Source organism: Equus asinus, chromosome 5, assembly GCF_041296235.1.
Source record: "Equus asinus isolate D_3611 breed Donkey chromosome 5, EquAss-T2T_v2, whole genome shotgun sequence".
Lineage (NCBI taxonomy): Eukaryota > Metazoa > Chordata > Mammalia > Perissodactyla > Equidae > Equus > Equus asinus.
Genome location: NC_091794.1, coordinates 2,685,791 through 2,710,018, shown reverse-complemented (window position 1 = coordinate 2,710,018; position 24,228 = coordinate 2,685,791). Strand labels below are relative to the sequence as shown.

At 40.0% G+C, this 24,228-nt stretch overlaps 1 protein-coding gene across 7 annotated transcripts in view; it reads right to left on the bottom strand.

Moving 5' to 3' along the window:
- Positions 1-24,228, bottom strand: part of EPHA6 (EPH receptor A6) — a 792,264-nt gene that overhangs the window by 213,681 nt on the left and 554,355 nt on the right. For all 7 annotated transcript variants that reach the window (XM_070508536.1, XM_070508537.1, XM_044771750.2 and 4 more), the window contains one exon: positions 89-197. In XM_070508536.1, coding sequence (XP_070364637.1) covers positions 89-197 — 109 coding nt within the window. The remainder of the gene's footprint in view (positions 1-88; positions 198-24,228) is intronic.

Here is a 24,228-nt window from a genome sequence, read left to right as displayed (position 1 = left end):
TTGTGACACGTGAACGCGTTTGAACACAGAGTGCATAAAAGAACAGCTATTCACAAGTCTCGGCAGCAAGCCGGGATGCTTCAGTTACCTCCCAGTGATCAAGAAGAACAAAGTGAGAATGACGAGCAGCGTGAATCCGCCGACCGCGGCCGTGGCTATCACGAGAATCTGCCCCTGTTCGGCCGCCAGGTCAGAAGCTGAAACAGACACAACGTGAAAACTCCCTGGGTGACGTCTCACCACGACATTATCTTACAACGCAGCACCTGACTGAAAATATGGTAAAGGACACCAGAAGAACACACTGTACGTGCCCTTTATTCCGCACGTAGGACGCAAACCCAAAATAAGGAGTTGAAGTCATAACCCATAGCATAACCCTTTCCTGTTTTTTACAAAAAATACTAATAAAGTAGATGGATTCTTAGTAACCCACATTTTAAGAATAAGTACGTGTTGCAAAATTAAATCAGCAGAAGGACTAAAGGAGGAATTTTGTTTACATAATTGCTAATTTACTTCCTTGAACACTTAGGCCCTCAGACTAGGTTCACATGCTGCTTTGGTGTCTATTTCCACAAAGTGGAAAGACTATTGTATAATTTCTTTTAAGAATGACCTTCTTTATATTTCACAGAGCTTAATTAACACGCGAAAGTTATAAATTCCCATCTCCACAGCACAAGTGTGTACATGGTAGGTGCTTAGATGTCTGACTGACAGTAATTAAAAAATGATAGCTAAAACCTTCCTTTTTTGAAGAAAAGACTAGATAACATATGGTAATAACATATTACTTCTCTCATTGACAAAATCATTTTTTAAAACCACATTAGTTGCATGTTTTACCAACCTTTTAGGAATCTTTAAAAATATATTAGTTCAATTAATTCATTAGCACTTATTCTCTATATTAATGAGGTTTTTTTTTTTCACTTTTGCCATATTCTATTTATTAGAAGTGAATAACTAGGTCCAGCCCACTCAAGAGGAGGGCATTATGCAAGGGCATCAATACCGGGGGTGGGCATCATCTGGGTATTAGAGGCTGCCTACCACAAAGGCACAGAACAACGTGGGCCAACTTTACAATATAGAAGAATATGGCAGGTTTCCTCGGTTCAATAGTTCTTTTTAAATATTCTTTATTTTTTTCTTTTCTTAAATGGCTAAAAGATTTTTTTCATTTTTTAAACATTATTTTTTATTGCAGTAACATTGAAGTTTTAATCAGATATAATTTTTATTGGGTGGGATATAAGCAATTGCTTAATAATAGAGGTAAGAAAACTGAAGCCCAGAGAAGTTAAACAACTTGCCCAAGCTCACACAGGACTATCATGAGAATTCAGGCTTCTAGATTTTTGTTTCATTTCTCCTTCCTATGCTATAACTCAGAGTAAATAATTACCAATATTCTAAAATATTAAATCAATCAGTCCCTTTAATATCCCTTAAGTTCAGTAAAGCTTGAGTGTTATTTTGATCACTATAAAAATAATATCTATTAACCTAATCAGTTGTAAGCAGCAAACTGAATCAAAGAAAGAATACACTGAAAAGCAAATCACTTACTTCTCTACCGTAATAATTTATTAAACTTGAGAATTTTAAGGCTTCCACAGAAGTAGATCTTTTTCTGGGAATCAAGTATGCAGTATACTATGTGCAAATTTATATCCAGAATAATAACTTCCTCATAAAAACGACATATCTACTGAGACTATCTGAAGCCAAAATGCTGTTGTTGAGTCAGAAAGAAACCAGCCACAGCACTAAAGAGGCTTTTTAAGAAAACTAAATGTAGATAGAAACAAATAGTTATGACGTTCAGTTTTCAGTAAGAAATTTATTAAACTTTGGAGTTAGATTTCAGTCACTATGATTTAATCAAGATATTTCAGGCAATCTATTTCAACATTGAGTTTTAGCTCATAATATGTGCAGAGATGAGTTAAATAGTAGCATCTTATCCAATGAATAATGTACCAAAGATTTTTTATTAGGTCCTCACCAAATTTCCTAATCTTCAAAATAGCACTGATATCATGGGAATTAATGTGTGCTCTAAAATGTCACATTTTCTCATTGAAAATTACTCAATAACAAATTGTAAGGAATGGATGTTGTAGAAAACATTAGCTTTTTGAAGATAAAGAAGATGGCATTTAAAAAGAAAACACTGTTTACTTAGCAACTGCTGTATTTGGAAAATATATAATATAATTTTAAAACCAGAGCATATATTTTCCCAGTTGCCAGGTTGCAAGCAACTTATCAAGATCATGTATTCAAAGTTCAGATGGGGGAGATTAGGTAGTTGGGTGCTTTCTGAAAATCAGAAACCTTGTTATAGAAAACTGTGTTGTTGGACTTAAATAATTGCTTAGTAAACTGCCAGTTTAACTAATATTTCTTTTTCACACTATGATTACATATTTATGAATTTTGCTTGAATTAAAATCTTAATTGGATAGCAGAATATTAAATTGTGACACTTTGAAAAATGCATATTCCTGTGTAATTGTTTCTTAAACCTGTGTACTAGGAATCCTAAATAGTCCTCTTTGGAGAATAATAAATATCAATATATAAGTCATTTGAAAATAAGAGTGTATAATGTGATGCTATATTGTACTGGGAGTGAAATGCTGTGAGTGATGGGCTGGGATGATTATGAAACATTATGAACCTCCTCCTCATCATCACCAGTCACTATTTATTTAATAGGAAACTATCCTCCAGCAGTATGCTCAGTGCTGCAAATTCATCACCAAGTTTATCTGCACAATAGCCTTAATAGGTTAGTACTGTTATTGTTCCTAGTTTAGGTGGTTGCACTACTTGCCTTAAGCCCACACATCGTGTACACAGTAGAACTGGCAATCCAGCCCCGACTTGTCAGGCTCCAGACCCACACTACTGCTAGTATTTCACACCACCACTGTCACTAACAGAACTGGCTAGACCCAGCTCTTCTGTGCAGCCTAGAACAATCACAGCCTTGCTTGACTACTTTGGTTTCATGTCTGTAAAAATGAGAATGATGAATTACATATCCTTATTACAATATTTCAGAGCAATTTTACTTTGATATTGTGTTATCCATAAAGGCTACAATGAAATATTGGGAAGAACAAGATTTGCCATGTGGAAAAAAGAGGAACACTTAAGACCTATGCCCCAGGCCTTGGTCTGGACAGAGTAACTCCTGCCTTCTTATCATATTAGTGCCAGTCAATCACAGAGCTCTGACTTGATCTCAGGGTAAAGCCCAAAGCCAGTAATTTTGTCAACAAGAGGCTCTAGAAATGGCTCCAGCATCTGTCTCCAGATCCATCTCTTACCAGTCTCTTACCATGCTGAATCTCCAGATCCATCTCTTACCAGTCTCTAACCACGCTGAGTTTCTTCAGTTCCTTCAATGCACCAAACTCTCTCTCATGGTCAAGTCCTATTCAATCCTCCTATGTAAACATCACATCATTTGGGAAGCTTTTTTCTGGTTTTCTAGATTTGGTTAGGTCCACAGACATATGTTTCCATAGAGGCTTGTACTACCACTACTTGCAAATTTCCAGCATGTTTTACTGAAGTTACTTTTTTCGCAATCTGTCTTTTGATTAGACTGCAAATTCCACGAGGGCAGGGACTTTATTCACTACAGTATTTACAGTGAGTTAAATGATGACATCCCGTCTACCTCCTCCCCTCACTCCCAAACAAAAAAAGAATTTGCAGATATAATTAAGTTAAGGATCTCACTCATCCTCGATTAACCAGGTGGGCCCAAACCCAATGACAAGCATCCTTATAAGAGACAGAAGAGAAGACAAAGAGGAGAAGGCCATGGGAAGACAGAGGCAGAGGCTGGAGTGATGCAGCCACAAGCCAGGGGATGCCTGGCCTGGAGCCACCAGAATCTGGAAGGGGCGAGGAAGGATTTTCCCAGAGCCTTAGGGGATGGTGTGCTTCTGGCCTCCATAACCGTGAGAGAACAAATTTCTGTTGTTTTAAGCACCTAGTGTATGATAATTTGTTATAGCAGCCTTAGGAAACTAATGCAGTAGTAGACCAATAAATACCTGTTTGACTGAATGGATTGAACGACTGTGTGCTTTGGATGATTCTGGTGAGAAAAGGTCAGAATAACCCAGAAGTAGTCTACATCCTCACCTTCACTAGATAAGTGAAGAAGATTTACCCTGAAGGTCACTGTACTATATGTGTGAAATCAGTTTGCCCAACACTGTTTTATCAGAAGAATCCAATTATTCTGTATTCTTGGAGATAACGCTTCCTGAAAGGTGGGGGCTCCAGGAAAGAGCAGACTTCTACATTTAACCAAGTTCAGTAAATTAAGCTTAGAAGTTTGAAGCTGCAGTTAAGAACTTACTGGTTCATTCAAAAAAGCATTTATTGAACATATATTACATGGCAGGCAAGTGACAGACACCGGGGATACAGTGGTGAACAGCAAAAACAGCTCCTGCCCTCCTGTATGTACAGAATAGTGAGGAAGATGGACATGGAGCAAATAATTACAAGTGGAGGAACTGTTAGAAAAGGGAGACTGTTGGGCATCTGGAAGAGAAGAAACAATTCCTGGCAGAGTCAGCTGAGTGGGAGTTTGGAAACATGGTGTGTTGGAAGGAGGAGGAGCTGTTCCTTGGTTAGAGGCCTCAAAGACTTGATTAACTGAAACAGACACTTAGACAAACAAATAAACCATAAAATCATCTACCAAACGGATTCCATAAAAATACAGCTACAAATTCCTCTGTTATGAAAGCTTGTCTAGAGTACCATCTATTCACTTTTTCAATCCTGTGAAGAAGCTTATTTCTAGTTAGTTCTGTAGGAGAAAATGTATACATGTATATGATTTACTCACCTAAGTGACACCATGGAGAGCAAACCTGTCCTTAAAAAGAAACAATGAAATCCATGGTAAGAAACGAAGTTTACTTGTGACCACCTGATTGGAAATGTTCTTTTGCTTAATGGAATGAAGTTATAGTCTCAGAAAAAGATATATATATTAAAATGATAAATTTTCATTCTGTGGTTTGGCAAGAAGCGTACTTCCTTAAGAGGAGGCAATTATCCAAAAAGAGTTGCAAAATTGTTACCAAGGAAGGATTTAGCACCTAGCCAATGCTTGGCATAAGTCCAGGGGACATTATTAAGTGAGGTTTGCTTTAGCTGTTTTTATTTAAAGAGAAAAAACTGAAGTTCTTTACTTGGAATCCAAATACTTTTAAAAACTAGATTGCAAAAAAACAATAGATTTCATGTTTTTAGGAAAGTATGAGAGAAAAGCAATTTGGCTATTTTTAACCAAAGAATTTTCTTCTATAGAGGCATATGATTTTGTCTCTCTGTAATCAAGATTATTCTAGTTTATATTTACATTTCAAAGTAAAATCTGTTATTTGTATTCTATGGTATTTACTGTGGAATAGCTTTTTAAAGTTAACTCTTCTCTGTTATGATCATCTTTTTAAAGTTATTGAAGACAGCAGTTACATGATATTTTTGGGGGGGATAAAATATTTCTCAAAATGCTGCTCAGTGAAATAAATGGTGGTATATACTTGTTTCATATCCAAGTTTTATTTATAACTCCCAATTCTTCATGAAATCTCAAATGATATTATCTCATCATTTCACCAAAATGATCTTTTTTTAAGCACAGCAGAAATCTCAACACTGTAATGGATTGATAGTACCCAGTAAATTAATCTGAAGGTTTATTGACAACCAATACAGGAAATCCTTGGGTTTTTTGTTTTTTTCAGGAAAAAAAAAATTTCCCTCTCAGGTCCTATCTTGCAGGCAGGGTTGGTCTAACCTTATGAAATGAGGCACTTCTACAATGACCTAGCAGTGTACAACAGAGACCAGGCGCTGTAGAGTCTCAGCACTGCAGGGTCATGTGCAGGCGAGAGCTGAGACGTGAATGACAGCTGAGGAAATGCTTTCCCAGATGGACACAGTCTCGTAAGTTTGTAGATGACGTTGTTCTCTTGGCCACCTGGACTTAGCACATGAGGTCACATTTATCTTTCCCCATAACACAGGTCCAGAGTCAAACCTTTATCATGTCTTAGATTATTTTGTCTTTATTACCACTGGCACAGCCTCATTTCTGGCTTCAGCCTCCCACGATTAGCTAATTTTATAGTTTTCTATTAGGTTGCCTTTCCACAGTGTCTCTTCCTGATCCATCCCACATCATGTAACCAGATAACTACTCTTCAAAATAATAATTAAACATACTCAGAGTCTCCCCCATGGCCTACAGGGTAAAATCAGCCCCTCCCAGTGGGTACAGCACCCCCAGAGACCCAGCCCAACCCTCTGAATCAGCCCTCACACCACGCTCTCCTTTGCTTTCCAGGTGCTCATCAACCTGTCATTCCCACATTTTAAGTATTTCTTAGATTCCTCCCCATTTTCTTCTTTCCCAACAGCTATTTTCTTAGTTCAGATAATCATCTTATCATATGTATTTGAATTTGGCGAGATGGCAACTTCAATTATGTGGAATGCAGTGGAGCAACGGCTAAAGGAGGAGAACAGAGCGTCAAGGAGACATCTGACAGAGGTTCCCGTCCTGAAGAAAGCACAGTTTACTCCATAGAACAGCTTCGAGGCCTTGCATTCTTACCTCAGACCTGTTTTTTGATTTCCACGTTCACAAAACAATATGTACAGCAGAAGTAAATTAAGCAAGTTAAGGCTAGGGGTGAGATCTCTAAACAGAGAGAGTTGACTGGAAGCACACACTGACAGAAGAACTGGGAAAACTAAGAATCTCACGTAAAATTCCAAAATGCACACTACTAGGAGCCAGGAATCTAGGATCAAACAGCCCTATGAGATTCAAGGAGCACCGAAGGACCCGCCATGCTCTAACTCAACACTGACATGATCGTCCAATGTAAATGAAAAAATGCTGCAATATGTCCAAGACATTTTACTTAAAAGGACAGGAGTTTGTAGATGCATAATTAGAAAATATTTCTCTTCAAAATATTTAAAAATTATAAAAATAATACTTATAAGGCAAAACCTCTGAATACTTCAACTATCAAAACTGATTCATTTTCGAGGATTTCAGTTTTTTGGCACATTTCAACTATTCTATAAGCTTCCTGAGGGCATAAGTAATAGCTTTCAACTTTCTCTATCACATGGCATTAGCACAGTGCATTCTACAGTATGGAGATGAATAACTGTATATTTTCACGAAGAAGAGAGAGAGAACACATTCTAGATAAAAGCATTAAACGCCCCGGCTAAAGAAGAGTTCTCATGTATGAGTACGGCAATGATAATGCTTCAAAACGTTCTAGTTACATAAATGATCCCTTACACATTTGTATTTGGGTATTTAATATGTTCAGAGACAAATGAATAGAAAATAGTGTGAGTTAAACTTCTTTATTCAAATGTCTCTGCTGAGGCTTTGAATGGAGCAGACACCCACAGGTAGAAATGCTGGTATGGTATTGCGTTAACGTGTTTCTTTCACATTCATTCAATATTTCATGCCATCTATGAACAGGAAAAATACCTCTTAAGATTGGAAAAAAACAAATGAGAGAAAGTCAAGAGACTGTGTTCCGCTCACTTAGGCAAATCACTGAGTTCTCAGTGGATGGAAACAAGCCCCATGGGTCACTTCTTCTGAAGTGGAGACCGTTAGCTGGAATTGCGCTTTTTCAGAAAGTGATTTCACAGCTGCCTCTCCTCCACTGCTCTGCCACTTCTCCGGAAAGAGAGCAACACAGTACATCAAACTGTGGCTACATTGGGACACAGAAGATTTCAAGATTCACTCTTCTTGATAACCTTAATTTACTTGTCAGATAAAAATGCCACATGACACAGGAATAACTGGAAAATGTGAGTTTGGTACAACTTGATGGAGAGGCAGAGCAGACACAGGTAGTGCGGCAGGATAAAACACCGTCTTCTTTTTTCCTTTAAGAGATTCTTGGGTGTGTTAATAACAGTCAGGATGCCTTGCTGCACGAAGGCTTCATGTGACAAATACCAAAGAACAAAGAAAAGAGAGTGAGCATTTAAACACCTGGAACTACTGTTTACATTCTAAATGTCAAAGATTTAATTTGTAATTGTCTATATTTCATATTGTTACTGGCAGTTGAGAAAGGTCTTTGATAATATTTTTTGCAATTGAAATACTTATGTTTTCATACATACATATTTCATCCTCTTTTTTTTCTTTCTGGATCTAGTGTAGAATAGAATTTCCTTACAAATTTCACAAATTCCCTAGATCACTCATCTGGAACCAATAGTGCTCTATTTCAAATACTATTCAACACGTACCATAATATTAATAGTGAGTATTTGCATATTGGGAAGTATGTATATGCACTTGAGGTTATAGCTTCTTAATATAACAATTAGTGTGGTTTGAGGTAAACAGCTTTATAATATATAGCCATTGGAGATCACAAATTTCATAGGCTTATAAACTCAAAGATGCATTTAGAATCTATTTTTCAGAGAAAAAAAATTGAAGAAAATAATTCTGATAAAAAAACACACATTGATTATTCAGAAAAAGTTGTGGAAAGTTTCTTGAGGAAATTCTCATTCTTTGATTCATTACAGTAGTCCCCTCATCTAGACCCCTGGTGGATGCCCAAAATCACGGATAGTATCGAATCCTATATATACTATGTTTTTTCCTGTACATATATATTTGAGTTGCAACAGCAAAACTAGCACAAATTTCTTTTTCCTTCTTCAAAATTTCATGGATAGAAGATTTGTTCTTATCATAGATCTTAGCAACCTCAGCATAAGATTTTTTTTCTTTCCCCATTAAGTCGAGAACTTATACCTTTTCACTTAAAGGAAGCACTTTACAGCTTCTCTTTGGCGTATCTGAATTGCCAGCATCACCATTCTTGCGCTTTGGGCCATTATGAAGTACAAGGATGACTTGAACACAAGCACTGCAATACCGCGAGAGCCGATCTGATAACCAAGAGGCTACTAAGTGACTAATGGGTGGGTGGCGTGGATCCGCTGGACAAGGGATGAGTCATGTCCCAAGCAGGATGGAGCAGGATGGTGTGAGATTTCATAATGCTACTCAGAACGGAGCAGAACTTGAAACTCATGAATTGTTTATTTTTGGAATTTTACATTTAATATTTTCGGACTTCGGTTAACTGTGGGTAACTGAAACCATGGAAAGTGAAATGGTGGATAAGGGAGGACTCATGTATTCATTCAAAAACAACGAAAACATTAACCATTTAGAATGTGCTATACACTGTGATATAGGGATTGGGGAGACAAAGCAAACTCCCGCTTGGTTTCCTGTCCTCCAGTAGATTCTCTTTAGTGAGGGCAGTAAGTAGTGAACCTTAATTGTAATAAAGTAAATTGTTGCTAAAGTGGAGGTATGTTCGGGGTCAGGAGGGAAGAGGAGGAGAGTGATAACCTCTGAAGGCAGAAGTGGAGGATGTTTATAAAGGAGGTGATTCCTGAAGCTAAGTCTGGAATGGTTGGGAGTTCACAGGTCACCGAGGTGACCATTGGATATTGGGACATTCTAGTTTGAAGAAGCAACATGACAAATATGCACACATAAAACAGCTCAACATCTTCAGTCGTTTCTATGTACTTTGAGATGTCAGAGACACAGGTCAAGAGGCAGAACAGGAAGCTGGAGAGAGGTGAGGGATGGATTACGACAAATTAAGATGACATCAGTCAGGATGCTTGTGCTTTTCTCGAGTTACCATTCACACTCAGGTTTATGAGTAGAGGAGATGGAAATGTGATTTTGCACTGAATTACAATTTTTACTGAAGATATAAACTCTTTCAAATATGTGGGAAGAAACTGCCTGAAGATAAACCCAACAGAGAAGAAAGCAGAACTGAGACTGAGGCAGCATCGAGGACACGGCTGGAGAGCCTGGATTGGCCTGAATGCCACACCACTCCTTGACTTTTCAATAAAGGCAATAAAGCTTTTCATTACCCAGCTGGGTTTTTGTCACTTGATATTGAGAGTCCTATTTCATATAATGAACCAAAGAGGAAAGAATTTGACTATGTTTATCCATATGCATATCCTAATATGAGGGGAGGGGAGAGCAAGTGGGTTTTTATATTTCTAAATGCATAACTTCTCATTGTTTATTATGTTGCCTGAGCAGGATGTTTTCTATTACCATTTCGTATTTAAAAAAAAATGATATTGAACACAGCCTTCTGAGTCTGTCTGCCCCCACAATTGGATGGATAAGATTGGAAGAATAAGGTGAAAAGGGGTGGGGGGTTACTTTTATAAAATTGTGAGTAGAGATTCTTTTTTCTTTCTTCTTTTTGGTGGGGGGGGGGGGGGCGGTGAGGAAGATTTGCCCTGGGCCAACATCTGTTGCCAATCCTCCTCTTTTTACTTGAGGAAGATTCGCCCTGAGCCAACATCCCTACCAATCCTCTGCCATCTGCATGTGGGACGCTGCCACAGCACTGCTCAATGAGAAGTATGTAGGTCAGCGCCAGGATCCGAACCTGCGAACCCTGGGCCGCCAAAGTAGAGTGCTCCAACCCAACCACCACGCCACTGGGCTAGCCCCTCCATTTGTTTTTCTTTAATAGACTGATATGTTAGGGGGAAATCAGGCCTGTCTATCCTATATTTAATGGCTCTCATATTGATTTAATAAAAACTGCATGGATGTAAAAGCAAACAAACAAACAAACCAAAAATAAAAACATGGACAGACATTTTTGGCTAGTTTAGCAAGACAACCTATTAAAATCAGATAGTAGAAGAATCTGCCCAATTTAAATCCATCTAATTATAAACTCATTACCACCAAATCTAGAGCTAAACAAATTCCCGTGGAAGACTGTTACTTAATTTTCTCAGTTAATAACAGAGCAGACTCGATGGCACAGGTGTCCCTCACATGGCTTCAGTACAAGTATTTACGGAAGCGTGGAATCCACCGATGTTGGGTGGGGGTGCAATTTCTCTTAGCTTCCTGGACCCAAGCACAGTAATTTAGACATTAGGCATCTGACAGGGACCTGCTACTCTTTATGCCAAAACTTAATTAATCATACTCTGGAGGTGAGTAAGTTGTAGGGGAAGTTTTTGGATCACTGTTTGAAACTGTTTGAAGTCTGTTCTGAGTCACACCAAACTGTTTACCTCAGCCTCTAACCAATCACTACAATGGGTTCTGGAAAGATTCAGAGAGAGCCTACTCTATTTTCAAAAGGGCCAACCTTACAGTCCTACAAAACTATGGCTGGATCAACTTTCTCAGGGTCCCCTCAGATATTTATGTTATGCTTTCCCTTAAACCACGTGTGAGGTCTCCAAGTTAAATATTTTGTATCAGAAACAAGACGGCTTTAGACAAGATTACTCTACTATTTACTACTATTGTTTTCAAGAAAATAAGATTGTTTGCTTCGCCCATTGATCTTTCACTAAATTTTGACTTCATAACCTAGGGAATCAAGTTAACTAAAAACTGAGGCTCAGTATTACGATTCCGAAAACGTGGGAGCAAACACTACTCAAGGTGAACTAAGTGGGAAGTCTCCTGACACACCCATTCACTATTTCATGCAATATAAATCAGTACTGTACTCATTTATTCGTCTTTTGAACTGATGTCTTCACACCACGATCCTGATTATAGACAAGCTGGGTACGTTTCTCTGTGGCTGCTACAAAGAGAAGCTTCTTCCCACACGGCGGTGATATGGGCTTAACTCTCAACGACTGTAAGTGATTTCTGGACACGAGTAATTATGCCATCCTACTGCCGGAAAGAACTGCTGGTCGTCAACTTTATCAAAACTAAAAAATCAGACAAAGGGCAGACAAAAAGGCAGTTGATCAAAACCCTACCAACAAGATCGCCCATTCCATCTTGCACAAGCACACTTTTTCCACAGCTCCTCCTGGAGAGCAGGTGGCAGAACCAGGCAGCTGAATATAGACCTTCTTCTCTGGGAGCACTGCTCCTCGGGTTTCTGTTTGATGACTTGGAACACCTGCTCTAAAAATTTTCCAGGCCAGAACCATCTTTTTTTCAGTCTCCTGTGGTGTGAAACTCTGGGCTTTCCACCTGGAAGAGGCTTACTTGTAGGAGCAAATTCAAACCTGCTTCCTAAGGACAATCTTTCCTTTGCCTGAAGCCCAGTTCAGCGCAAATGTGGGAGGTTTTATTTCGCATGGGCAAAAATGTTGGTTGGGCGCCTCAGCTTCAATAGCAGAAAGATTCCTGTATCTTTTCTCCTCATTTTTAAAGCATTTGCACCATCCCCTGATACAAAAATAGAGAATTCACATTCTAATCCCTCATTAAAGACTAACCTTAAAATTCTCAGGAAGCATCTTTGGGGTATCTCTTCAGCGCTGTCTCTGAAAACTGCCTCCATCCCTAGGGAGGGGCCTCGAAGACGTTCTCTCTGTCTCTAGCTCCCAGTCTCAGGAAACGGATGAGGGATGGAGATCTGGCTCTAACTGGGCCAGCCACATTCTCTCTTCCAGGAATTTGCAATTAGGATTCAGCGTAGTTTGGCGATTTTGATGCATGGTAGAAATGAAGGGGAAATGTGAATTTGCAAGCCATGGGGCAGATAGATAGCCTCTTCTAAATGAACACAGATGCAGGTAGGACTCTTTGCAGAAACAGAGATGAGAGGCTGTGTGCACCAAGCAAAAGGCTGGCTGCCTTTCAATTCCAGAGCTTTCTGATTTTTTGGTTCAGTCCTTCTGAAGGCTAGGTTTACTCCCCATGTTTCCTCTGTGGTCCCGTCTGGGAGATTCTTCTCTCTCTTTGTGCTTAACCTAGCTCATGGTATATTTGATACCTGCAATACAAGGGTCTTGGGCTATTCTAATTTTCAGTTCCTCAAAGGACAAAGGACAAAAGATGAAATATTTAGAAAAGAAATTTGGAGGGCGATTCTTTTCCTTTGCTTCCTGAGACCACTTTCTCTTTGGAAGTCCGTATGCATGGAATGTATTAAGTAACTCTCCTTTCCCCCTTCTCTCCCTCCCACCATGGAAACATCACATTCAATCAGTGACATTTTACCCTGGGTCTGCTTGTATCAAAGGCTGCGGTCAGAAAACACTGTACCAAACAAACAAACTTCTGCATTTGTTGGACAAACTCCGCTTGAGGCCGTTAACCTCACTGCCCTCTGTATCTCTCTCCTACAGTGCTTGTGCTTCCCGTCACGAGAGGGTGACCACTTCCCTGGTGTCTGGCTGCTGCCAGAAGTCTCCGGGGCAGACATGGCGCACACGTGGTGCATCTCTACGAACAATGATCAAAAGGAGACTTTGCTCCCTCTTGTTTTTATGGATCTAATTTTCTACTTCTAGATCTAATTTATTAAACATTTCATATATACTTTTTCAACTGCCTCAAATGTTTTTAGGGAGAAGAGAAATGCAAGTAAAAAATCAACATTCCTCTGTTTAGTTAATCAAGTTTTCTGAGAAAGCATTCCTATAAAAATTAAGGGTAGTTTAGATGTTAGCATATATGTGGGAAAAGTCATGCTACTTACTGCTTGAAGCATTCAGCTTTCTTCCTAGAACATGAAATATAACTATCCTTGTAATTTTCTCTCATCTCTATAATGACACTAATCACTTAGATTAGTTATATATATGTTTGGGCATTTTCTGTTAAACAAAATTCTTGATTAAATAGTTCTGGATGACTAGCAAAAAAGAGTATAGAGGTCACTTTTAAAGCACACGAGAAGAATTTCTAAATTCTACATACTTATTGCTTGACTAATCCACGCGTTAAGTTCCTTCTTTTTCCCAGTAATGGAAAATGGTGATATAGACAGTTTCAGATGCAGAAGATTTTTTGTTTTTAAAACTCATTACATTTCTCATATCTGCTTCTATTAATGATCTCAAGGGTAGGGTAGAGTCTGATCATGAATGATATACTTTTACAGTCCTTAAAAATATTGCGAAATTCAAACAAATAGCAATTGTGAAGGTATATAACTTAAAAAAAAATCCCCATGGGTGTTACTTGGGTGCCTGGACTGCAAGTTTTTGCTTAACATAGGTTGAAATCTTTCATCCCAGCAGACCTTTAAGCAGGATGAGAGAGAGAAAATGACAAAAAGACAGCTAGGTAGTTATAAAAAGGTGCAGCTCCTAGGATGGATAAATACAAACACTGAGAAGTGGGTCTCCAGTGGGCGGGAATTAGCTGTCGACGATTCAGAGGAATTCAAAAGGCATTTCGAGCTGTTACGCAGGACATGACAGAAGAAAGGAGATGTTGCTAAAGGCAATTAGACGCCCAAGTCTCCGTGGGATGTCCCCGCTCACTCTGTCTGCCAGCAGCTTGGATTAATTTGGAAAAGAACGGAGCAGCCCTCTTCCCAGTCATGATGCAAGATAAAAATGTGGTTTTAGAAAGCTCAGATTTTCTCAAACCTGTATCTATTCCATAATTTGAAAAAGTAAAATCCTTCCTCAAACAAGATATTCTGTATTTCTTACTTACAGAAGCAACAGCATAACGAACACCTATTCTGAGACAAAACACAGTTCTCAATGTACAGCTAAGTTTGATCTTCTTTGGGTTGCTTACTCCTGTCCAAGGAAATCAGTCAGATACCCATTTATTTAATTTTTAAAAAATGTATAGTGGGGTGGGTGCCTATGGGTACATAAGTCTGATCATTTCTACTTGAAATCTGAAGAGGAGTCCATAAACGGTACCCTAAGGGAGGTTTCCTGCCAGAATTACATTCTTTTTCTTCCTTTTTTTTTTTTTTTCTTCTTCTTTATGGAGATGAGTGGCAGCTGACTCACAGCACAGGCTCATCAAAAAATCACATTGGCCCCATCGAAGGAGTCTCCGTCAGAAGAAGAGCAGTGAGTATTACCACAACACACGCTTTCAGAGAGCTGACACATGCCCTCCGCAATTCTGAATCCTCACGTGCAATCTTCACAACAGCCATAGGAGACAGTAGTATTATCAGCTCCACTTTACAGATGGAGAAACTGAGGCACAGAGCAGTTAATCAACTTGCCCATAGTCATGCAGAGAGAAGTGGCAGAACCTGAATTGAAGTACAGACTGTCTAGTTCCAGCCAGCCCTGGTGGTCTAGTGGTTAAGGTCTGGCACTCTCACTGCCGTGACCTGGGTTCATTTCCCAATCAGGGAACCACATAACCCATTTGTCAGTTGTCATACTCTGGTGGCTGCAATGGCTGCATGTGGCTGTGATGCTGAAAGCTATGTCACCAGGATTTCAAATACCAGCAGGGTCACCCATGGTAGACGGGTTTCAGTGGAGCTTCCAGACTCAGACAGATTAGGAAGAAGGACCTGGCCACCCACTTCCGAAAAAATCAGCCATGAAAACCCTGTGAACAGGAGCAGAGCATGTCTGATTCAGTGCCAGAGGGTGAGACGATGGTGCAGAAAGACCGGGCAGGGCTCCACTCCACTGTCCACAGAGGTGCCAGGAGTCAGAATCTACTCGGCACTAACAACAAAGTCCAGTTCCAGAGTCTGAGCTTCTAACCACTATGCTCTATAGTCTCTTGGCACTGAGACCTTTTATGATTTAAGTAGTTAAAAGAAAAGTGGTCCCACCTGTAAATAATTTGATTACCATGGCCTCTGGAGGGAGGGGCAGCGGTTCTGGGGCCACAAGGTGATGTTGTTGGAACGGGACTGACCCAGGCCCTGACTTGCCCGCTGCGCTGGCTAAGACCTGCTGTCTCCGAAGTTCCAGTGTGGAGGAGCTTCCTCACCTCAGTCTGCTTCCCTAGTGCTCAAGCCCTGGGAGGGCAACACATCTTGGGGAATCACACTTATCTTTACACGTCACCTATAAAAATTAAATAAAAACTAACACCAAGACCAGCCAACTAATCTCAAGGCTCAGCTAACGGGCATGAAAAATAAATGTCAAATGGAAGAACCAGAGAATGACTTGATTGCTATAGTGGGGTGTCTGTATGTAAGAAGATAATACAGAATATGGTTTTGTTTTTTAAATACAAATTTGAGGTTGTTAGAATGGACTCTCAGGGTTGAAAATTAATACCAACAATATCAATATTAGTAATCACCTCTTATTGAGCTCTCGGCGCAGGAGGACTAGCTGACCTTCTAAGTACTTCACACGGAATCACTGCTACTCAGGAGAACAGTGGAAAGTGGCTGCTATTCATAGCCTCATTTTCCAGATGTAGAAACCGAGGCACAGAGAGATTAAGTGACCTGCTCCAACTCTGTATCTAGAAGTGATAGAGCCAAGATCCGAAGCCAGGGTTCAGTCCAAAGCTTGAGCTTTTAAGCAAAATTCTTCTGCACTAGTTCTCTTTAGCTATTTATCTGTGAAATACCTGCCAAAGTGAATTGCCTGAATCAGTTGCCAGCATGAAAAATTTCCTTGTCCTTCCTGATTATGTGCTTCCCTTTCTTCAGGCCAAGGTGAGGGCCCTCCTCCAGGCAGCTTTAGCCAGCAGCTAGCTCGGGGTAGTAATTAGGATTACAGCCATAGCTAACATTTAATGATCATGGCAGGAGGCAGGCACTCCCTCCCCTCCTCCTCGGGTTTACTCTTCTCCAGAGCACCTCTCATCTGACTCAGATAGGGTTTCCTGGGCACAGGTTCTGCAGTGGAGCTCCCCATGCGGCAGGCTTCCTGAGGAGCCACCTCAGCATGGACGCGTGCGGCAGAGGGGGAAACGGAGCAGGCGCCCTGCGTGGCCTACAGACACCTAGCCACCTCAGGGAGTTCTGCAGCAGAGCTGGCCCTTCAGACCCGCCCTGAACACCAGCAGTGGGGGGAAGCTTTGTACCGCTCACTGACCAGTGTGGATCCTGCTCGCCCCGGGAGACGGAACGACTCTGGGGGCGCAGCTTCTTTTGGACGGAGGCAACGTCTGGGGAGGAATTCCGTGAGGAGCCTCAGCAGGCAGCACCCCCGGGAGCTGAGGGAAAAGCGCTGCTCCTGAAGGCGCGATCCGGGCAGCACCCACGCCCCGCGGCACCTGGCATCCCAAACATCTTACTTACTGCTTGTCTACCTTCTCTGTTCTGGGGAACGTCAGCTCTAGGACACAAGGTCTCGTCTGTCTGCTGTGTCCGGGGCTGTGCAACGGCGCTCGGCACAGAGTACAGAGCGCACTCTCACAAGCCTCTGTGGAATGAATCGGTGGACAAACAGATGAACGCATTTCAGTTTTCCAACCAGGAAATGAAAGCTTAAATGGGCTAAATTGCCTTCCTCACCTCCTAAGACCTAGGCAGTGGCAGAGCTTGGTCTGGCCCAAGTCCTTAATCACCTCACTAGGAAGTTTCCCATTTTTAGAGCAAGGGAAGATAATTTAGCCCATTCTCTTTATTTAATTGGGGAGGAATTAATGTCTAGAGTGGAGAACCCTCCTAGGCCAACATACCAAGTCCTACGGGCCTTAATTGAACGTATCATTTTGCCTGTACCATTTGGAACACAACCGAATAGCCTCGCCCGAGATGAGTCGGCGACCTCTTGGCATCTAACTCTGCTTTGCGGCTGTACCACCTTTACTCTAACGTATCTAGATTCATGAAGTTTCCCAGATAACTTAATTTCCAGGACTTCCGCACCAACCAATTTTCGTGGAGGTCTGGTGTGGGATGGCTCTGTGCCAGCTTCGTCAGGACACCCTGGTGAGCAGTCGTAACTCACTGTGTTCTGAAAGTCCAGAGACCGAATAAGAGCTGTCAAGAAGAAATATGCAGGCTTACCAGCGGGCAGAGAGCAAGCAGTGTCAGAATTTAAACTGATAATTCCCCAGGTTCCAGCACCTTTTAGGGGAATTCTTAAGGCTAAAATAGTGTCTTGGGAATTCAGAAGTTATGACAGCTATAGGTGTGACAATGAAAAAGATATTTGGAACGTTTTATTTTTAGTGTGAGAAAAATGAAGGTGAGGAAATAATGAGATGTCTTAGCAACGGTTCCAGAGAAGTCAGTTATGGGAAGCTCACTCTAACTGGCTTGCCTGTCTTCAAAACTACAGAAGACTGCAAGAAAAATAAAAAGGCTCTGGGAGGTTTTAGCCTCAGGGGCAAGATAAGGGACAGCACTGCACGCCCCCGCCTACGAGCCAGCCCCTCGCCTGGTATGTCCTGTACCAAGATCGTGGCCCCCATCATTCCTTACCCCCCGTTCTCTGATGAAGCTGCTGGGTCTGTCGCTGGAGTGGGCATCAGACCCAGTGGACAGCTTGTTGAAGCAGAATTTCTGATTCAGTAGGTCTAGGGTGGGTCTGAAAATGCGCATTTCTAAGGTGTTCCCAGGTGTTGCTGGTGCTGCTGGTGCAGGGCCCACATGTTGTGAGCCATGGTTCTAGCCACACTGAAATTCCTTCAGTTACTAGAAAGTTCCATGCTCTTTCATCTCTACACCTGCGCACAGGAGAGAACAGAAACTCCGCAGCCCTATCACCCTACCCTCCTCGAGCTCCACCCCCATCTTCATGGCCAGGTTTTACTGAACGCTAAAGTCTCCTCTCAGGTACCACTTCTTTCTGGAAGCTCTCCTTGATATAGTTTTTTCGGGGTTTTCCTTGTGCTCCCAGAGCCCCACACATGGCCCTGTGCTGTGCTCCTGCCTGCTTTTCAGAATCTCTCACTGGCTTCTGTGAAGCACGGATCGAGTTTACTCTTTTCACCTTCGAACCCCCATGCCTACCTCTGTCCATTAATATTTTTGGATCTAGTGAATGAATAAATGAGACAATTAAATATTCTTCTGCTTGCTTCCTTTCAAGTACCCTTCGCTTTCTCTCTCACTATGTCACATTTAAGAACAAACTTTATATCAAATTTAGAAACAAATTTTGACTTCAAGGGATAATGGTATATGCAACAATATTGAAAACATTGCCAATTTCATTCCTTCATCTCAGAATGAGACTAGGAAGGGTGTATAAATGCAGAATGCATGTATGAATATATGCACACATATGTACACTAACGTCAGTAAGTAAGGGGCAGTTTATTGTTGACAGAAATGCTGAAACTGTTGAAAAAATTGTTTAGTCTGCTCTTTGGTTTTGTATCCAGCAAATATAAGATAGTTATTTAATTTGAAAATAACTTTAGTGTAAAGCATTTTTTAAAGGATGCTCAGTTTTCCAAAAGCATAAGAGAATATGAAATTCAGTTTGCTGTGAATCAGCTGTTTTCTCTCTGGCAGTAGGAGGCTGCCAGACTCCGCTACTCTGCCCATTTCTACAGGACAGGAATGTGCTCACCCAGGTCATGCTCAGTTTGTGCACACACAGCTAAATCCTTTAAAGGGCTCCTGCTATTTTGCCAAGAATTCTTGTTACTCAGTATAAATTCACTGATCCACTGTTTCCCTTGAAAAGGTAAAGTGTAACGAAAATACTTAAGCTGCTTCTTAACTCTCCCCACAGGCCCAGGTGGAGTTGGCTGGTTCACTTTATAGATGTCTGTCCCCTCAGTACTGTGACTTCACACTGAGATACAGCAGAAACACACACCTTGCACTGGGTTAACACAAATTTAAAAGACATCACCTCAGATAATTTTTAGTTATTTTGATTGCCTACTGGTTCTGTGCAAATAAAAAAATTCAAACCATGTCTTTACATTTTGACACAGACAGATAATATTTAGTATTTATATATTTTATATAAACTACTTTTCACCTGACTTGGACATTTGGACAACTGTTTCATTCAACTCTCAAACTTTTCCAGCTGAAAATGATGGACAACCATGAGGATAGAATTCAGTCAGGAAATAAGAAATAAACCCATAAAAGGCGCCCAGGCCCTGTGCCGTTCATCCTGGCAGCCCACGACTTCCCAACAGCAGCTCCGGCCCAGCACTGGGGGCTGCCACCTTGCTCCTGTAAGAAGCCCGCTTGTGTGTCCCCACTATGCACACTCCACGGTTAGTTGGAAGGCCCCTAGGGCGTCACAACACCCTTCCAGCTCTACACTCCGTCTTGGGCGGAGTACAGGCCCCTGCGCAGACGGGGCTGAGCGAGCAACCACAACTAAGAATGACAAAGGCAGTTCTGATTATCCGCTAACTCATCATCCCATCGCCACTGTCCCTGACGCCTCCTAACAACTGAAAGGTGACATTAAAAAAAGCCACTTCAAACCATAAGGCAATAAGGCTGATTTGCGTCATCTGAAGAGTGGCTCTAAATCTCCAAGCATTACACAGGGAATATATTTTTCACTAAATTTAGAGTAATTTGAAATGTCTGAGGAACATTTTTGCTCTCTAGAAGAATTCAAAGTTGTAAAGTCAAATAGCTTGACAGAAAAATTCAGGCAATTTATATGATGGCTGATGGGGAAAAAATCCATCTCATCTCAAATCAAGTCAAATTAAAATTAGAGTTTGGGAATGACATAAACAAGGAAGTCTGCTGGAAGAGTCTCTAGCAAGTTCAGTGGTGAGCTTCCTGAAGACAGAGAACATATATTATTTATCTTTATTTCTTTTTTATCCAGCTTTATTGAGGTGTAATTGACAAAAATTCTATATATTTATAGTGCACAACGTGGTGTTTTGATATAAGTATACTTTGTGAAATGATTACCACAATCAACCTAATTAACATATCCATTGTAGTTACCGTGTGTGTGTGTGTGTGTGTGTGTGTGTGTGTGTGTGTGGTGAAAAATTTAAGATCTACTCTCCAAGCTAATTTCCAATATACAATACGGTATTAACTACAGTCACCGTGCTGTACATTATGTCTCCAGAACTTACTCATCCTCCATATCTGAGACTTTTACCCTGTGGCCAGCATCCAGCATGCTGTCTGTTATTAACATCTGACCAAAATAAACCAGCAAAAGTAAGATACTGAAAATATATGGGTAGAATAATAAAATACATGTAATCTGTTTGAAACAACAGATGTACACCCATTGAGTGTTTACTGGATAAGATCAATTCATTTGATTTTCATAGAATGCCTTCTGTCAGGTATATGCAGAGCAACATCGGAGGTATAAATGAGTGAGAAATGGTTCCTGATCTTCCAGTCAGTGGATGATGGCTTCTATCCCAAAGAAATCATATTTTTGTATATGTTTCTATAAGTTATTGACTTAAACTAATATTCCGCTTTAAGAAATAAATCCACTGCTAATATAAACAAATACATGGACAAAGAAAACAGTTCAGTGGTCACCAGGGGAAGGGGGGTGGAGGGTGGGCACAGGGAGTGAAGGGGAGAACTTACTTTTTTTTTAAAGATTTTTTTTTTTCCTTTTTCTCCCCAAAGCCCCCTGGTACATAGTTGTATATTCTTTGTTGTGGGTCCTTCTAGTTGTGGCATGTGGGACGCTGCCTCAGCGTAGTTTGATGAGCAGTGCCATGTCCGCGCCCAGGATTTGAACCGAAGAAACACTGGGCCGCCTGCAGCAGAACGCACGAACTTAACCACTCGGCCACTGGGCCGGCCCTAGAGCACTTATGTTTTGACAGTCAAGAAACAATGTTACAACTGAAATCTCACATTGATGTAAACTATTATGAACTCAATAAAAACATAAAAATAAAAAAAATTAAAAAAAGAAAGAAATCCACTGCTGTTTGTTAGTTTCCTTTTAGATATGAGTCAAATTTTAACACTGCACGTGGATATGCACATTTTACAACTTCTAAGTACCTGTTAATAGTTAACAATTTTCTTTCCAGTCCATTTAGCAAAGTTATGATCTTTAATATTTTTCATATTAAGACCTTCAATCTGTCTTACGGGACATAAGCCTGGTTCCCATTGTTTAAAATCTTTATTTGATCCAGGCAAAACTGAAGCAAAATATCTTTCTGTCAATGCAGTCTTCTTTAAAGGAAACTTCCATTTTCTATGCAAATAGTTACTCTTCATGAGGTCCTTGTCCACTCAAGGCAGTCAGACTAACTGCATTATTTTGCCCCTTTAGAGTCTTATACTTGGTCTATTGTGTGCGTATTAATCCAGAAATCTGTATTAAAACAGGCTTAGCTCTCTGAACTTGATGCACAGTCATTTATAACTAATTATAGTCTCCTGAAAATCTGTGTTTATATTCAAACATGCATTATGCTAAGGAGGAAGATAACTATTTAAGGGACAGTGAAGAACTGGAGGTAAGAAGAAAAAATAATCATGTAGAAAATTAGAAGCAATGACTGAGCTGAACAAGGAAAGCAAAAATATTGAATAGGTAGAAAGGGAATTGAGTCTGGGTTCTGAACACTAGGATGAAACGGCCTGATGCCGTAACAGCCCATTTCAACACTTACCAGCTGCGGGAACCTAGTGAGTTGCTAAACTTCTTTGTGCTTCAGTTTTCTGATCCATACAATGGGCAAGATAATAGTACCCACTTCAAAGGTTGTAAGTGTCTTATGAGTCAGGAAGAACAGAGTGGTGCTAGCAGGGCCATTAGGACTCAATACATATTACCTGGTGTCATGGAATCTCAATGATGGAAGTTACATGAAACTTCTGTCACAACCTCCTAAAGGAAGCAGGGATTTCCTTCATGCATGCTGAGTAAGTATCCAGCTAGATTCAGCACAAATTCTCATTATGAGGGCCCTTCATTACCTCTTAAGGTAGGCCAATTTATATTCAACAACCTAACTGCTAAAAAACTCTTCTTTCCTACTGATGTTTGCATTTAGATAGCAATGGCTGCCAACAATGAAAGTGTGCTATTGATTGGAGATTATTTCAAATTAAAGTCTTATATACTGGACTTCGTCCTCCTCTGGGTAGACTCATAAATATGAAATCTGCCTCCTGCTTGATTAGTTAACTTTTTATTACTCCACCAGGGTCAGCTGGTCCTCCTTCTGCTTCATGCTTCACCATTAATAATCATCCCCAAATTCCTGGCTACTGTTTAATAATGATGAGCTAATTTCATCCTAAGTAATTGAAGCTGTACAGATTGTGTTTCAATCAATAGACTGGATCAAACATAATGAAGAGTTTTTAAAAAAGAGTTTAAGGAAGAAAATATTTTAAACAACAAAAATGTCATTTTACTCTACCTAAAATGTCCCTAAATTTTAGAATTAACAATTAATTTGTAATTAAAATTGCACATATCGTTTCCACATGACTCAAGCCAGTTACAGTTCGTTACCCAAAATAAGGCACGCAATATTGCTTATCTGTGACAAATGAAAACATCGGATCCTTTCTTTTCACACTGGTAGGCAGCATGCCATTCTTCCACATTTTATTTAGACTTTTGAAAATTACTAATTCCAGTATATGTAATTTCAGTGTAGTTCTTCATTTATTTGATTAAATGTGCATTGGAAACTACGTGCAAGACATTTTATGAGACCAAAGATATATAGACTATAGTTCTTGATCTCAAAGAACTAACAACTCAGCAAAGAATGAAGCCCATGCACAATTAAGTGTTATAGAAAGTCCGAGGAAAGTGATGATTTCTCACTGGACTGATCAAGAACATTTCAGGAGGGGTAGCTTGTGAGCTGTACTGACTATTCGTAATGTGATAGGTTTCTGAATATTCTAGCTGGAAATCATAGAATAAGCTTAGAAACGACAATGATTCAGAAAACTTTATGTATGACGCATCCATCCATTTTCTCAGAGAAGATACTAACTAAGGCAGAGAGGACAGGAATGATGTCAATCTGGGTTAGATTAGAGGGGGACTTGAATACTTGTTGAGAAATTCATATTTTATTCAGTAGGAGATACCCAATGTTTTGGGGTTTTTAAGCATACAAAGTGGAGTAGAGAAAAATTAGTCAAATGAGGATATAAAGAATAGATTAGGGAAGAAGGAACTAGACACACAATCTTGCTCCTTAATTTCCAGGATTATTTCTTATCTATAAATTGTTAAAATTAATCAAATTGCTTAAATATGAAACCATACTAAAAACAGCTAAATCTTATGAATGTTTTCAAAATAATTAAGTGATTAAATTCATTCATTTGTATTTACACAAAACTTTTTGTATAAATGTGTAAGATGTGACATAAGATTCTATTCTGAAATACCCAGTGTGATTCAATAATTTATAGTTTGGTTAGTTAAGCTTGATCCTGAAGACTTTTGTGTGGTTATTTTACATGACATAAATCTGCTTCATTGTTACTACTTTTG